Source organism: Malurus melanocephalus, unplaced genomic scaffold, assembly GCF_030028575.1.
Source record: "Malurus melanocephalus ecotype Western Australia unplaced genomic scaffold, MMel_1.1 scaffold_56, whole genome shotgun sequence".
NCBI lineage: Eukaryota > Metazoa > Chordata > Aves > Passeriformes > Maluridae > Malurus > Malurus melanocephalus.
This window is the reverse complement of record NW_026623288.1, coordinates 733,186-750,057: the sequence shown is the minus strand read 5'-3', so window position 1 is coordinate 750,057 and position 16,872 is coordinate 733,186. Positions and strand designations below refer to the sequence as shown.

Genomic DNA, 16,872 nt, shown 5'->3' with positions numbered 1-16,872 from the left:
AGCTACCCCTTCTCAGCCTAGAGCAGCCCCATCGCAAACCGCAAACACTGCCAAGAGGCAGAAAAAGCTAGAGGCCACCGCGGCACAGCCCTGGGTTCCGTGGCCGGTTCCGTGGCCGGTTCCGTGGCCGGTTCCGTGGCCGGTTCCGTGGCCGGTTCCGTGGCCACTGTCGGTGCCGGGGCTGCCGCCGGACGGGACCGGGACGGGAGCAGTGCGGACCCGCCCGCCCGAGGCGGCACGCGGCGAGCAGCCCGTCCGCGACCCACAGAATCGACCGGCGGCGCCGAGCGCTGATTGGCTGCGSGCGGGCGGCCCCGCCCCGCCCCTCACATGACCGCTGGCGAGGTTTTTGTCGCGCCCGCTCGCCCCGGCCGCTCGCCGCCCCCCGGTGTCCCCGCTGCCGGCAGCAGCAGCCCCGCCGCCACCATGGGCCCGCGCCGCTCCGCCGCCTCCTCCTCCTCCTGCCGTCACCTCCTGCTGTCGCTGCTGCTGCTCGGTGTCTCCGGTGAGCGGGGCGGCGCCGGGGCCCGGGGGAGGGGGTGGTGTCGCGTGTCCCCGCGGGCTGGTGCCGGYCCCCCCGCGCACGTGAGGCGGCGGCAGCACCGGGGGCTCCCGGGGATCCCGGCCCCGCCGCGGTGTAAGGACCGGCCCTGGGGCGGAGGCGCCGCCGCTGCCGCCCCCCCGCGCTGCCACCCACGGCAGGGGAGGGGACGGGGACAGCGGCGGGGCCGAGGCGGGCGGAGCGGCACCGTGCGGGCAGGCCGGGAAGCTCGGGGCGCTCCAGCCGAGGGCCGTGGGCCGGCAGCGGGCACCCCGGGCCCACCCGCGCGGCCCGGCCCGGCCGTTCCGCCAGCGCTGCTCGGCGTGGGGCCGCGGGCACGGCAACGGCTCTGCCCGGCTTTACCGGCTTACGAGTACAACGGCTGGGAAAAGTTCTCTAAAAACGCCAAAGGAATTTAACACCTGTGTCTTTSGAGCCGGAAATCGTGGAAACACGATGAAGGCACCCCGACCCCATCGCTTAGGGGTCAGCTTGTGTCGTAACCACTGATACAACACATAAAATAATAGACCCTGCTCTACAAGCAGCACRTTGTTCAAGTGCTGTGTTCGTGCCCTTTGGTTTATTCAGTGTGTCACCAGAAAGCTGGTGCTTTTTTCAAAGGGTCAGACTCTCAGGTTGAATGCGACCTCAAGGGTCAGCTGGTCCAGCCTTTCTTGGCAAAGGYATGGTCTAGACAAGATGGCCCAGCACACTGTCCAGCCAAATCTTAAAAGTGYCCAGTGTTGGGAAATSAACACTTTCAGATTAATAGTCTATGTCAGGTATATAAAGCATTCTCTCATCTTTTGCCAGCTTTGATAATTTCATGGTRTGCTTCCTGTTTTTGATATTTTTTAAAAATCTAGCTATTCTTTCAGTGTCTGGCAAATGGAATATAGTCCAGACATAATGTACTGCTTTGTAATGAGCTATCCTCTTAAGGAGTTCTAGAAAATGAAGTAAAAACAATGTCTTARTAGCTAATAATAATTTCTTACAGGTTTTTTCCAGTCCTATGCAGTGGAAGTAGATATAAAGGATGCCTCTAATGCTACGTGCCTGTATGCAGATTGGATGATGAGGTTCTTGATAACATATGAATCAAACAGTGGTGATTATGTAAGTATTTGGGGGTAACTATTRCTGAGAACTGAATTTTAATCTGAATAAAAGTTCAAGCACTTTTACCTAGGGTGTTCGATTTCTTACTTTCTTTTTTTACTAAGTCAGTTGAAAACAATATTCTTATGTAGTCATTATAAAACAAGAAGTTCTTAGTCATATGAATGAATGAAAGTATCCTGTTGCCCTTACTTAAATGACATATACAAAAGTCACCAAGTCTAACCAGTATTGGTGTAGTTATGTTCTTAGCCCAAGCTGTAAATATAATTGCAGCTCAACACGGTCAAGATTTACAGCCAAGGGAGATTTGTACTTTTGTACTTGCATCTAACATGGCTGATTTCTTAGGCAGGTGTCAGGGAGCCTTTATCATAATTTTCTAGAATAACCTAAAATAATCTCACTTGCGCAAGGTTTCAGCAAGTTTATAATGTTGTCWTGGGGAAGAACTGCATGTGAATGCATTTAAAATTACCCCTTTCTTCTAGAAAACCACAACCCTGAATTTGTCATCCAGTGTGACACACAATGGAAGCGTCTGTGGCAATGACACACAAGCGGCAGTTGTGGCAGTGCAGTTTGGAGAAGGTCATTCTTGGAGCATTAACATCACAAAAACCAATGAAACTTACCAGGGAGACTTCATCACACTGACCTACAACACCAATGACACTGCTGTGTTTCCTGATGCTAAAAGAAAAGGTAACGTTCAGTGCAGAATCTGACTTGCAAAGCAGTCCCAGCCACAAGTGTCAGACCTCGTGTACCTGACCTGGCTCGGTTTTTTCAAAGTTAGGAGGACTGGCAACGAATATTGAGTTCTGTACCACGTGCTGCCASCTTGCTGTTCTTTGTACCTGCCTGCTGGCTAAGAATGCAGACCAGTTGGCTTCACTGAATGTGTAATTCCTGTAAGTGCAAGAGAAGGGGAGGATAAACAGCTTTGATCAGTGAAGTGCTGGTAGACAGCAGGCACATGGAAGATTAATTTTCGTGTGCACTGCTTGACCTTCCACCTTGCCAAGCAGTACAGTGTTATGCTGTCTGTGTACTAATGCCTACTAATAACAGGGTTTTTTCTCCTTAAAAACTAAAGTAAAAGGGTTCACCTTCCTAATGGCTTGTCTAGTTCTGCAAGCTTGCTTACTCCTGCATTACCTAGCGCTTCAGGTCAGCGTGCATAGGGAAAGCATTGAAGAGAGCTTAGGATTGTTAAACTTAAATATTTCTTAGCCTTTTTGTTATGGAATTATATAAATCATAGCACTACCACTAAGTTCTTGTAGTTCATAAGGCATTAAAACATTTGTACTTATTTGCAGGACCAGTTACTGTTCTTGTGAAGGATCCTTTGCATCCAGTTCAACTGAACACTGTCTTCGTGTGTCATAATTCCTACTTTGTTGAAGGAGAAAATGTAACACAGATTTTCTGGAATGTTACTGTGCAGGCTTTTGTTCAGAATGGCACAGTCAGTAAAAAAGGTGAGCATTTCAGTTTGTGAAAGAGCCTTTTTGTATTGCACCTTAGTGCAGGGAGCAAAGTCCCATAATAAAAAATCCACCARTTCTAAGATGTGCTGTGTTTAGTAATATTTGTCTAAATATCCTTTAGTACTTCTTTCCTTGTTCCTGGAAAAATAGATTAGGAGAACAGATTTGGTAGTGTGCTGTAGTGTTGATTGTTTGCATGCCAAGGTGGGAGTCTGCTCAAGTGTGTATTCCAGTAATTGGGGCATTAAGAATAAGCACTTCAGAGCTACTATTGCTGAGTAGATCATTTGAGTTTGAGAGGTTTTAGCTGACTGCTTCCACTTCCACTGGTGGCCTCTGCTGTTGCATTTGAATAGTCCAGAGCCTGTTATCTCATAGCTCAGAAAAGAGATAAGCACATCACCATGCTGTGTACAGCATAAWAAGGTCACTTACTTGGCCTACAGCAAATACATGTCACACTTYTATAAAAACTATCTTTGTGTGTTTTGCTTCCGTGTCTTGGAGGCAAGTGGTACTGAGTGTGGATTTAAAACTGAGCATTACAGAACTTCTGAAAATAAGTGGTAGCAGCACATTGTTTGGAGTACTGTGCCACAGTGCCAAGTTTGGGACTTCTGTCTTGGTGATTAGCAGACTGCCAGTGAGCCTAGATTTCAACGAAGAAATTGGTATCTGTATTGAACTGGCCTCTGATTAGTAAGATTTCAATAAAATTTCAGCAATGAAATGGTGATTGAAATGTCTTTTCAGAGTCTAGATGTCCTGCTGATACTCCTACTTCTGCACCTACTGTTCCACCCACTACTTCCAATGTAACTACTGCATCTACTACCACTTTGGCACCTGCTCCAACCTCTGCTCCCACACCTGTGGAGAATCCAGACACAGGAAACTATTCTCTAAAAAGTGGAAATAAAACTTGTTTCCTGGCTACTGTTGGGCTACAACTGAATGTTTCCCAAGACAAGGTACTTCTTTTTTTATTTTGAAGAGTAAAAGGTTTCTGTAGTATTTGGTGTGAAATCTGAATRTGGGGTATTTTGCTTTGTACACTGCTGGCTCTCCTAAGAGCTGCTTCTAAGTATTGCATCTAACATCTCTCTGACGTCAGAATAGTTTTGTGGCATAGTACCTGTCTCCAGAAACCTTACATGGATTCAACAGAATTTGGTACTGGGAATACTTCTAACATGATTAAAAGTCTGGAACTTTCTTAGCTGTWATGGCTGTTGTTCCCTGTGGATACTGTCCTTCCCCTCAGAAGGAGCCTGGTAACCTGCTGTGTTAGGGAACAAAGTAAGACTTCTCAAGCAATTTGTTTGCCTCAGTATTGCCAGCATGTAMATTTTACTCAAACAGCCTTGGTTAGATAGTAGCCTGGCTCAGTCTTCCTGCTGTTGTTTATGGCAAACTCTTCTAATCCAGGACTGTTCATAACTGAAACAATGTATTCCAAAGGCAGCTGAATGTCTTTGATATGCTTTGTTTGTATTTCAGCCTCATCTGATCAACATCAATCCAAAGACAACTGTCGCAGATGGTACCTGTGGTAACACAACAGCTACTCTGAAATTGAACGATGGAAATAGCACACTGATTGGTTTCACATTTGCTGTTGTAAGTACCTTCTTTTATTTTAAGCTAAGTTTTMATTTAACAGCATTGCATGGGGATCACTCATAGTGAAATCCTTCTGTTGCTTGCTGGTGGTAAGCTGTTCTCATATGGGAAGTGGAACTGGCCAGCTGAGTGCCTCAAGACAAATGGAGAACTGGGTTAAAGTTGTCGGAAATGTAGGACTGGTAAATGTCTTGGCTTTTGTAAAGCTTGTGTGCTTAAAATTACAAATGCAGAATTGCACACTGACCCTTGGTTCTTGCTTCTTAAACAGAAAAATACAAGTGCAAGTGTACAAAAGTTTTATCTGAAAGAGGTGAATGTTACACTGCTCAACCGTCTGAATGGTTCTGGTAAGAAACAGTATCTGCCTTAAATGAGTGTAATATTTTATTCAGTGTCTGTATCCAATACTTCTGACTATTTTTAAGTGTGTCCATGCTTAMTGTTAGCTCCTACATAATGTGTCTACAAGTTGGTATGAGCAAAAATAATAATCAGAAATGGCTTTAAGAATTATTTTAAATAGCAGTGTGGGACCATTTCACAATTCTGTAATGGAGTCTCTATGTAAATTAAGAGGGCTTCTTTATAACTGTTTTCAGTAGTGTAATTTTTTTAGGTRAAATACAATTGTATCAACTTTGAAGTTTTTTTCCCTAAGCCAGCTGTTGTTTTATTTGATTTAAGATGCTGCTGTGTCTTCCAACCACTTGTACTTTCACTGGGAAGAGAGGCAGAGTCCTTAAAAAACTGAAACATTCTTTTTTCCAAAATAAACATTCATTGTTGCCTTTTTTTTTAATTGTTTGTCATGGCTATGGCAATTAAAGGGCAGTAAAGCTAAAACTCTTGCAACTCTGCAACATTGAGATGAGTGGAGGTACAAGGGATGCCTGATGTCATGTACATATGAAGGAGAGGTTACTTCTAAGTACTGTAGTAGCTTCAGTCCCTGATTTCTGGTTAAGCAGATCAATCCCACTTTGCACTATTTTTTTTTTTCAGACTAGTCAGTGTGTTGAAGTGTTGGCTCCTATAGATTCAACTCATCAGCTTTACTGTATTGCAACTGCTTGCATTTGAACTGAACATGCAAATGCTATTTCTTTTTTTCCCCTTTGTTTAGTTATCTCAAGTGCAGATAACAGCAATTTGAGCAAGTGGGATGCTTTCCTTGGTAGCTCTTACATGTGCCGAAAAGAGCAAACTCTTCAGATTAATGAAGATGTTCAARTACATACTTTTAATCTATGGATTCAGCCATTCCTTGTGGAGGCAAATAAGTTTGCTACAGGTAAGTTGCATTTTTATTTTTAACAATGCTTTCAAAATTCTTACTTGCTAAAAAGTACCAGCATTAGGTGCAAGCACTTTATCTCAGAAGCTCTTGTTCAATTTTTTAAAATATGTTCCCATGTACATGGAATGAAGAGAAGTTCTGAGTCTGGCATTCAAGTTCAAGCAAAGCTTTSTTCTCACTTAAGAAATGTCTGCCAAGTGTGTGGTTCTCCTTCACAAAACATCAGTGAACCAGAGACACTGACGGGGGACTTAAGCATTGCTGTGCAGAATAGGTTAGAAATTACCTGACAACATCTTGACATACAGCTTTTTTGTAGCTCAGATATGTAAGAAAATTGGACAGAACTTTTGCAGAAGTGGWCTTTGGAAATACAGTTAGGTATTTTGTTTCTTTTTAGCTGTCAGTCTGAGGAATAGGAGTGTTGGGGGAAAAGAAACCGACAACACTTCCTTCAAAGGCAGTCTTGAATATCCAGAACTAAAGAGAGATTCTGAAATGTTTGTTTCCTACATTGTCTTGATCTTGTCTGGAGAAAACTGGAATGCCAGTTTTAYATTTATATTCCTCTTAATATTTAGTGCAAACCGGTCTTTGTGCTTAATGATAATACTTGCAGCATAGTCTTATTGGGCTAGACTGATCTGTAGACACATAGATTGAGAAGTTCTGTTTTTAGGCTGAAGTCAGATAACTCTCCAGATGTGTTTAGGGTAAACAGGCTTTCTAAAGAGTCAGGGATCCATTTCACTGTGTAGTTAAAGTAGCTAGCTTTCTTCTAATTATAGTTATTTTATCTGTGTAACATGTCATTCTGGATAGATTCTTGATACCAAATCTAGGTCACTTTTTATCCTTAATGACTGAAAGCACCAATCAGACTTGCCTTATATGAAATAGATAAGCSTAGTTCTTGAATGTTAGAAGAATGGCTTCTCCCTTGTCTACTGCAGATCTTGTGCACAGGAAGATTCATACACCCTTAGCTTGCTATAGGTTATCAAACACACTATGTGATCGTAATGCTTAAATATGCTAAATGTAGCCATGAGACCTGTGCAGTTCTTTCTCTCTTAGTTTAAATAATACTTGACYTTTTAACACCTTTGTATTAAGGAAAACAGATTTTTATACCACACTTGGCAAATATTCTGTATTTATTCCTTATTGCAACCTTTTTCTCACCTACAGCCCAGGAGTGTTCGCTGGATGATGACAGCATTCTTATCCCAATTGTAGTTGGTGCTGCACTTGCTGTCTTGATTGCCATTATAGTGGTTGCTTACATAATTGGCAGAAGAAAAAGCTATGCTGGATATCAAACTTTGTGAATCTAAGTGTGATTCCTGTTCTGATTTCACTCTAAACAAAGCAAGTGCAAGTTCTGAAGTCCAAAAAAGACCCAAAACTTAGGAGTAATTACTAGCCACAGCTAATTGGAGCTGAGAAACAAAGGGAGAATGTTTATCTCAGATGAAGCAGAACTACGCTTTGTTTTCCTGCTCTAAGAAGACGACGTGGGTTTCATAGCTCTTTTGAAGATGTCATATACTGGATGAATTGCTAGGCTAAGGATTTTATCTTGCAAAACATCCTAAAGCATTTAGGATTTATTTCTGCTTTTTACAAATAGTAGTCTGAAAACAAGAACACATTCTGAACTGATGTGCATTGGGCAACTCCCAGAATAGCATAGAATTTGTACTTGCTTCTCTCCTCTGCGTTCCTTAGTTGTTGTCGTAATTGTGGGTTAAGCTGGCAGCATTAGTCACTATGTTGACTTGTATAGTATTTAACAAGGATTGTCTGATGCCCWATAACAACTTGGTTTTCCATAGGACTGAACTTCAGGCTGGTGATTAAGTGACCTCTTGAAGTGGCAGCAGTAACTTACTTGCCTTTGTCAGGATTTGAGTAATTTACTCCTGCCTTGGTGTAATTTCAGGAATCATTCCTATACCACGGCTGTACAAACAAAATGAGCAACTTGCCAAATGGTGAATATATGGGAAGACTTCAGTGCCATTTCCCGATGCTTTCAAAAAAAACCTGTTAGGCACTGAATTCTTCATTCTTTATTATACCTTGGCAATCATCTAAAATAMTCAACTAAGGCAGACTTCTGCTAAATTAATGCAAGCTTTTTTTGCTGGCATCAGTTTAAAGGGAATAACCTTTCTAAATATTCCAGAACTTTAAAGTGCACTTAACTTCATACCATACTCTGCACAGAACTGGTCTGTCTTGTTGCTTTGAATGACCATTGTTTAAGGATGCTTTCATTTAATGAGCCAGTATCTGCTGTTGCAGCTTGAGCTGTTTTTAAAGCTTCATCTTGAATGGTTCTCTGCCAGTCAAAATTCACATTATAACTGCCCGCCATTGGCACTCTGAATGTTTAACGTACTTTGTGTTGAAATGTTTGCAGTGTAGCATTTATTAATGTTAAGAATGCAAAAGCCAAACAAGTCTGAGATGGACCCACAACACCTGTTTTTCCTTGCTCTATGGAAAGAATAACTAGGTTAAAAAAATGCAGTGCAACTGGACTGTTCTTRAACTGCAGCTCTGTAGAGATTAATCCTTGATGCACAACTTTGCTCTGGGCTCCTTGTGCTGTAATACATATTCTTACTGCATGGAAAAAAAAGAAGTCTTTTAGACTTTTAGGTAAGTGTGGCTTTTTTGCATATGTCATAACATGAGCTGCCTGAACTAGTTACTTAATGAACATAACATTGTCTCCCCCTTTAGAATGAGTTTAGCCTGCATCAAAGCTGCTCTAGTGTTTTGTTAGTGTTCTCTAGGGTTGTAGAGATGTCTGTGGCATGTTTGTATACAAATCATAAAATACACTTCTTTCAGTAAGGGTTTGGGTTTGTTTTTCTTTTTTTTTGTAAAGACAGTTTACTCTTGACACTAGCCAAGGAAGCACATAGGGGTGGATAATGCTTACTAGAGCTTGTAGTCTACAGCTTGAATTTTGCATCAGTTACTGAAATTCATTTTAATGAAAGTGGGGAACTGCTATAAGTTTAATCATGAAAACGAGCTTCAAGACTTACCATTTTAATGAAAAAATGGATCTAATGACTTTCATATTAATATATCCTCAAATGCAGAAGTTCATGTAGATTTTTTTAGCTTTTTTTTTTTGTTTGTTTGTTTGTGAGGGATGTTCAGTGGCACCAATTAAACATGCATTTCTGTTAAGGAGTAATCATCACACTGTTCTTCTGACCTTGCAAATTTTTGGACTGTATGCACTGTCAGTGTGACAATATAGAGGATTCATGCAAACTGCTTCCAAAAATCAACACTAGAAATACCTTTACAAAAACCTGCAAATATATTGGCTCAGAGTTTTAAGTACTCCTAGACTGATGTGCAGGTAACTGGTTCAAAAAACATCCAAGTTWCATTTGATTTCCTGTTGTTATAAAACCACTAGTTTTCCTGTATGTATTGCTCCATAGGGAACTGTCAATCTGTTTAACTTGTGCTCTAAAAAATAAAGATTGTTCTATTTCTTAAGGAAACTTGTTCACATTTTTTAACTGATTTGAAAACGAACGTCTTGTATTGTCTTTTTTTAAAGAAAATAAACTCAATGAGTAAGGTGAACTCTAATCAGTCTATATCTGAGATTCTGTTACATAGCTGGTTTTGTTCTGGTCTGTGGAAACAGTATTTAAATTGTGGATGCATTTAATACCTGATGTTGAATATTAATGTGTATAACATTATGGAGTATGGTTGGTTTAGTGCCTTATACAGAGTTTACTAAATATTAAAATTGTATTCTAAAATGGCAAGATTTCTGATATTTTAGGTTAAAGATGTTGGGATAATAGTCCTCAAAAGAAGCATTTTTAGCTAGTGAATGATGGGATTTGGGTTTTGGGGTGCATTTTGTTTGTTCATTTGTTTCTTGTTTTGTTTTTTTTTTGTTCAGCTATTTTCTTTTTAATTTACCACAGCGTTCTCTATTCCGTAGCACATATTAATAAAACACTAAATTTGGGGCTATTGGTTGAATCTCATGATTGGAATTAAAAGGGAAGGCAGCTTTTATGCTGGGGCTAAAACAATTTTGGGCCACAATTTCTGACTCTTTTGAATGGAGACACATTGAGCCACATCAGTCGAAAAAGCTGTTCCTGCTGGCCCAAATCCAGAGTCTGTGTCGGGCTGTAGTTACCAGTTCTGCACTTGAAGAACCTCTCTGAAGCTTCTAACCTCTGTACAGTAGCCATACCTGGATAGATGTGTGCCAGCAAGGATGGAATGTTCCTGGTATGAAACCTTAACCCCTTTTTCACCCTGGGAATTCCCTGTAACGGTGCCATGGTGTGATGTGTACTGCAGCCATCTCTTTCCTTTGAAGAGGAGAGGGAATTTCTGTCACTGCCTGCTGGGTACCCTTCATTCTTAGCAAATCCATTCATGTTTGGTGTTAATGACCCATTACCCAGCTGTAGAAAATTGTCTGTCTTGGTATTCAGTGAGCAAAGATGACTAAACATCAAATGCATGTCTCTCTTTAAGATGTTTAAATATTTTCTCCATCAGTATATTTTGAAATAGCTGTATAAGGTGCATAGCTCCTTTCCTCTAATTCTTGTTTTTCTTTCCATGTGTTTTTCTACTGGGCAATAGGGGCCTTCAGATAATCTGAGTTTAGTATTTTCAGCTGTTGAGCCTCCACATGTTCTTCTTACTCTTAGCTGAAGGCTCTGTATGGTATTTTGGGAAGGGGCTGTGGCATGTGCGTGCTGGACTGTAACAAGCTAAAGCAAGACAGTACATTGCCTATAATTAATGCTGATTCGTTGAAAAACAGCAGCAGCTTGTGATGAAGCATTGACTCTGTGTGTGATGCTCTGTCCTCATTAAAAACTTAAACAAAATAGTTTTATGAGGAGTGCTGCTTTACTAAGTGCATGTGAGTCAAGCACTGTTGCAGTGCTGAAGGAGAACCCAGGCTCTGTCTCCTGCCTTACCAAACCTCTCCTGGCACAGGCACGTGGAGCTCTGCTGTCCTCACTAACAGGGGAGGATGCCAAACCCTGCCCCCCTGTCTAAGGTGTATCCCCGAGTTTGAAACCAGTTCCTAGCATGGTTTGCTAATCCTTAATGAGTGCTTCTATCAGCAAGGAGCTCCTCATATGTTTTACAACCTGTATATTACAATCCACTGTAGCATTATAGCTCTCTCTTCTATTTTTTCCTCTGATTAGGATTTCAGTGAGGTCTGTGTAGTTCTCAGCTGAAACTAATAACTCTTGTGTATGAAAAATAAAGTTACCCACCCCGAGAGAGTCTTTCATTGTTTTCCATGCAGTGCCTGCAGCACATTTGTCTTGGCTGTCCCTTGTAGCTCTTGGGAAGTTTCTACTTTGTTACTTGGATTGTCTCTTATGGCTTCAGGCCTAGAACCCAGAGGAGTGCTGGTGACTTGAGGGTTGGGAAGACCCCTGGACAAGGCAATAATRCACCAGTTTGGGGATTTTGTTGCTTTATTGCTGCTAACTCTGAGGTGTGATGCATGCTTACACTGCTGGTTTGTCCTCACATTTTTACTCTATCCTCTGCTYTCTAGAGGAAGCTGAAATTAAATATACAAATCAGAAATATATTACCAATATAAAGGATGTGAGTAGTAAATATGTTTTAAAGAAATCAATCTTTTCATTGGTTCTTTTCTCAATACTGATTTTACTTTACATGTATTATTGTATCTAATACAAAGTAATTTCTTAAAAATACCTCTTTTCTCTGCTTTCCTTGGTTTCTAATGCTTGATTTCCCTTACTAATTTATTTCCCCTTGCTTTTTTTGTTTTTTTCTTCTTTCTRCAGCTGAAGAATGCACTGCTGATTCTGACCTGAACTTTCTTATTCCCATCGCAGTGGGCGTGGCGCTTGGATTCCTTATCATTCTTGTCTTTATATCTTACATCATCGGAAGAAGAAAAAGTCGTACKGGCTATCAGTCTGTATAATCTCTTAATTCCATCTCTTGTTGCCCACCTTCCCTCATCTTTTCCCTTTCCAGACTCCCTGATCTGCCCTTAAAAGAAAAAAAAACAAAGAGAAAAACAAATTAATTAATGGTTTCTTTATTTAAAAAAGTTTAAATCACTTCATAACAGAATAACATGCCATGAGTCTGAAGATGAGTTGCAGAAACTACTGTATGACTGGAGAAAGTAAGTGTTCTGAGGACCATGGAATTGAGCAGAGTAGATGTGTGTCCCTGTGGGAAATGGGATTATTTTTAGTAAAGAAGACATCCACAAAGCTTTCTGTTGTTTAATCGTTTTATAYAAGAAAATTTCTAGATGCCTATAGCTTGTCTTGGTTAATGTTAGAGCTAAAACTAATTAAAAGTGTGAATGCTGTGTCAAAAAGGACTGTACATGCAGTGAGAAAATTAATACCAAGCTCTCAACAGACTTCTATCGAGATCTTGGCATATGGCTGTTCTTGTGAATCAGCCTGAATTTCCTATTCCTTCTGGGTGTAAAAGTAGTACCTGATCTCACTAGTAGCCTGACATAATATGAGAAGAACATCTGATTCTTCTAATGAATTAATTTGTTTAACATCATATGGAGATGATGACTGCTAATGTAAGTTGAATAGCTTTGCACTAGCATGGTGTCCAATTTGCCAAGATAAGGCCAGGTCCTGGAGAACTTTGGCCACTCAGAAAAGGCAATGGTCTGCTGAAGGAAATGTCTCCTGTGCTGTTTTGTTGGATTGCGTTTTTCCTTTTGTCCTGAGCTCAATTGTGAAATGAGGGTGGGAGGCTGGAATTTCACTGGCTGCAGTTTCTCTCAGCTTTGATTCTGAACATGAAAGAAACTACACAGCGTTGATCCATGTGAGGCTCAAAAGTATTTTGAGAGCACTCAGACTGACTAAGAACACAGATTGCTCAGAGATTCCTGCAGTTCCTTTGGACAGCTTTCATAGGTTAACAGGATCACTGAAAAGCTGTCATGTCTGAATGCCAGTGAAGATATAAAACCTTTCAGGTTTGATAGAATTAATCTGCTTTTAACCTCCTCATTGTTGCTGTCTCAGTGTAGGAGCACAAAATTTGTAGCATGAGGAATGCTGATCATAAAGCAGAAATTAATATATGTATAGTGAAGAAAATTACTTCCAAAGGAATAAGAGCATCTTACCAGTTTGAAGATGCTTTCTTTGTAATTAACACCATACCTTTGCAATGCTGTGTTCCATATCTAAACTGTACCAAAATCAAAGTTAGTGGTTTGTGGTTGTGTTGTGCTTCATTCCCATCATGTTCGTTTTGATGGGATGAAAGAAGCCTCTTGCTCTTTAAACCTTTTTGGTCCATCTTTTGTAGCCATTAAACCCTGATTTACAGCTGCCAGGAAGAGCTKCCAGGTCTGCCAAGAGCTCCTGAGGGCACACAAAGTTCTGTCCTGGGCAGCAAGTGTTTATACTAAAGCTGCTTCAGTATTTAATCTCTTTGTGCATTGAGCTTGYATCCACATTGTGGGGAAAGCACCTTCAGAAATTCACATACACACAGGTGAYAGTCAACACTGATGTTTGAGTAACTCACAATAACTGTATTCAGGGAAGGGGGTTTTCCAAAGAGTTGGTTTTGATATTGGAGAAATACCAGTACATCCAATTATTCTTGTCCTCACGGTGGCCAAAGATACAYTCTACCTGGTTCTGACAGAAGTGATTCCGTGGTACAAACGGGCTCTTGGACCAAGTTGTCTTTTTTTTTTTTCTTAGGAATGTAATTTAATGCTGCTGAGTTGGACTGTGTGCTTAAGGTTTGGTTGTCTTGTTCTCTTGTACTGTACCTTTGCTCTCGCAATACTTGATTTCCCTGCCGGTTTACATGGAATTATTTCAAGTGGCATTTTATGAGTACACCCACTTGTCAGTGTGGTGCTTCTCTGCTGCCAGCAGATGGATCACAGCTATGTTTTCATGCTGAGATTGCAGACTGAAGTATTTAATGTCACTTTTGCTAGGCTATCTTAGTAAAATGTGGTCATTTCCTAGATACAAACACACAAACATATATATATTTTATATATACATAGAAAGTATTATTTTGAGCTTCAACAGAAGTAAAAAATTATTCCAGCACTTTAAGGTTGTTGCAGCATGATGAGTGGTGTGTACAATTTTCCAGATCTTGAAGTGACTGTACAAATATGCTGAAAGCAGAATATGTGTATGGAAAATAAAGTTGATTATCATGTTTATAAAGCTTTGTTTCAGTGTCAGTAGACATGAATGCCATTTCTGAGAGCTGGGCTCCTGGACTCTTTGGCCTGGGGAAGTTTATCAAGTGCTCAGAATTCCAGGATATTGTTACATGCTGCTTGGGAATCCAGTTCCCAACCAGCAGCACAAGGAGCTAAAATCACAGGCTGCATCTCTCACACCAGTGTTTCAAGAATGCCACCATAGAGTTAATTTTACTGCAGTCACTTTATTTTAAATACAAAAAATTACATCTTAGAGACCGATATAGATCAGGAAACGACGGCAGATAAAGAACCTGGACCRTGGATGTAGGACAAACATAGCAGAATGGCCCTGTTCAGTCAGTAATTTTAGTAAGTGTGCTTTCCAAGTAGTACATTAGCCCAAGGTGTCCTGTCCTGCTGTGTTCTCACAGCTCCCAGTGCAGCTGGTCTGTGTCACAGCCCAGGCAGCTGGGGCTGCTCAGGGCAGCTCTGCTYGGACAAGGACGGGTGTGCTTCATCTTTGGGGTGATAAACTGATGCCTTCACTCACATCAGCACTGACCCCTTCACCGTGAAAGGACTGAGCATTCCCTGCCTTTTGCTGCAGCACTGTGGCTGTGRCCTCTCTGGAGCTGGGAAGGACAGCTCTGAAAGCTTTGGGCATTTCTGTGCCTGAGAGGGGGCACTGCCAGCCCGTGAGCTGTGACAGAGAGAAGAGTTCCTCTCACTCATCCCTGCACAAGACACTGGGTGAGGATTCCTGGGGCAGGGAGAAGCACTGGAGTGAGGAAGAGGGAGGGAGAAAGGCATTAATCTTCCCACTTTAGAGAGGAACAGCTGGAAAGGTTCAAGGACAAATGATTTTCTATGTGGGCCTTGCCCAACACCTTCAGTGTGCTGAACAAGCTGTGTAAAATRCTGCAGTCAAGATGTTTCAGGGCTAGAGATCCTAGAAAACATTTTGAGAGCTTCCATTTTCACTTTTCAACTCTGTTATTGCAGACATAATCCAGAATTTTTGCTGTTTATTATTTTAACAAGAATAGTGCTAATAAACTGCCTCCTTTTTAGCTTTTGCCTGAGAAATGCACATAAAACTATGCTAAAAATTAAAATTTAAAGCCAAAAAAAATGCATTCTACAGGGATCACTCATAAAAGACCTTGTGAAAGTAGTATTTGGATACCAGAGGTCTTTTTCAATCAAAAGTGAAACCTTTTGCAGGTTCTCTGCCCGGGGGGAAAACTTTTAATTTTTACTAATAATGATTTACATCAGACAATGAAAAATGTGGATCCACAYTCCATTGTATCTCATTGGTTTCCTAACTACGAACAAAAATAAATTAACAATAATCTCCACGTGCCTGTTTTTCCTAGCAGAAAAAAAATGCTGTCTTGATGCTTTAAAAAGGAAAAAGCCTCTGATTGACATAACCTAAGTGCCTGCTGTTGGCAGGGGCTACTTCCCGATGCTGAGCGTGAAGATGATTCGGCCCAGGAAGCGGTCGCTGTTCAGGTCGTTGATAATTCCTTTCCCATTCAGCCTGCACTGAATGGGGACCAAGTGATTCCTCTGCACGTCTGTGAAGTGCATGGCCACCAGAGGGGAGGTGTAGTTCACCTGGAAGGAAGGGAGATTTAGGCGTGGTTTTTGAGGGAGCAGAAAAACAGGCAGGGATTTTGTGTTTAGTGCAATCATTGGTAAATGATTCATGCTTTCCAGGTAGCTGAAAGTGTCTGCCCCATRGCCATGAGGGTCCCTCAGGGTGCTGAGCTGAGCCCCTCTGTGCCTGAGCCTCAGCAAGGTGGAGTCACATCAGAGTTTTGTGTTTTGGGGTCATTGCTCAGGACAACACTGGACAGTGGGACTCTCAAATGCCTTCTACTGTCCTGAAAATCACTCACACACACACTCACACACACTCTCTCACACACTCACACACACAGTTACACAGTTAAACACACGCAGTTTGTCCAACACAGAACTACAGAACGCTGTAATCCCAGTGCCCGTGCCCTCCCTCCTGCCCTCGTCTGCCCAAAATAGCTCCAAAGCACATCTGCACCCCGTGCAGCAGCTCCTGCCCTCTGGTTCCCGAGGGGGGAGGACAGAGATGCCAGAGCCTCACTCACATGGGTGAACTTGCCGTAGTAGGGGTAATACATGAGATCAAACGTGCCGTTCCCAGGGTAGAAATCCACCGACCTGAGGTGACTCTCATTGCCTTTCTGCGATCAGAGAAAAAAACAGAGGCACAAACAMTCACACACAGGACATGGAACACAAAATACAGCTCCCTGCAGAGCTTGTCTCAGAGCAAATGTCCTGTGCCAGCCCCTGGCTGGGCTCAGCTGTGCTGTGTTTTCTGTGAGCCCAGTCTCTGCCCTGCTCCCAGCCAGGGSACAGTGGAGCCATGGAGGCACGGGCAGGGTTCGAGTTTGCTGCTTGTTGAGCCCCTGATGTGCCTTTGCTCTCTGAGAGTGGGACCCAGCAGCTGCCTGGGCAGCAGGAGCCCTTCCTTCACCCCATT

General features: G+C 42.0%; 2 protein-coding genes across 3 annotated transcripts in view; one reads left to right on the top strand and one right to left on the bottom strand.

Annotated features, from left to right (window-relative positions):
• The first annotated feature begins 316 nt into the window (after positions 1-316).
• On the top strand, positions 317-14,348 carry LAMP2 (lysosomal associated membrane protein 2). Of its 2 annotated transcripts, none has more exons than XM_057365640.1 (9): positions 317-505; positions 1,545-1,663; positions 2,158-2,371; positions 2,992-3,153; positions 3,916-4,133; positions 4,663-4,782; positions 5,057-5,135; positions 5,912-6,079; positions 11,947-14,348. In XM_057365640.1, the coding sequence occupies exons 1-9, from the start codon at positions 331-333 to the stop codon at positions 12,087-12,089; spliced, it is 1,398 nt and encodes a 465-aa protein (XP_057221623.1). In that variant the 5' UTR covers positions 317-330; the 3' UTR covers positions 12,090-14,348. The 2 variants fall into 2 exon arrangements, with proteins under 2 accessions (XP_057221623.1, XP_057221625.1); XM_057365642.1 differs by lacking the exon at positions 11,947-14,348 and adding an exon at positions 7,277-9,715.
• Positions 14,349-14,581: 233 nt separating this feature from the next.
• Positions 14,582-16,872, bottom strand: part of ATP1B4 (ATPase Na+/K+ transporting family member beta 4) — a 10,641-nt gene continuing 8,350 nt past the window's right edge. Inside the window, exons 7-8 of the mRNA XM_057365605.1 lie at positions 16,475-16,570; positions 14,582-15,962 (exon numbers count right to left, since the gene is read on the bottom strand). Of these exons, the coding sequence (XP_057221588.1) occupies positions 15,801-15,962; positions 16,475-16,570 (258 nt within the window). The 3' untranslated portion in view covers positions 14,582-15,800. The remainder of the gene's footprint in view (positions 15,963-16,474; positions 16,571-16,872) is intronic.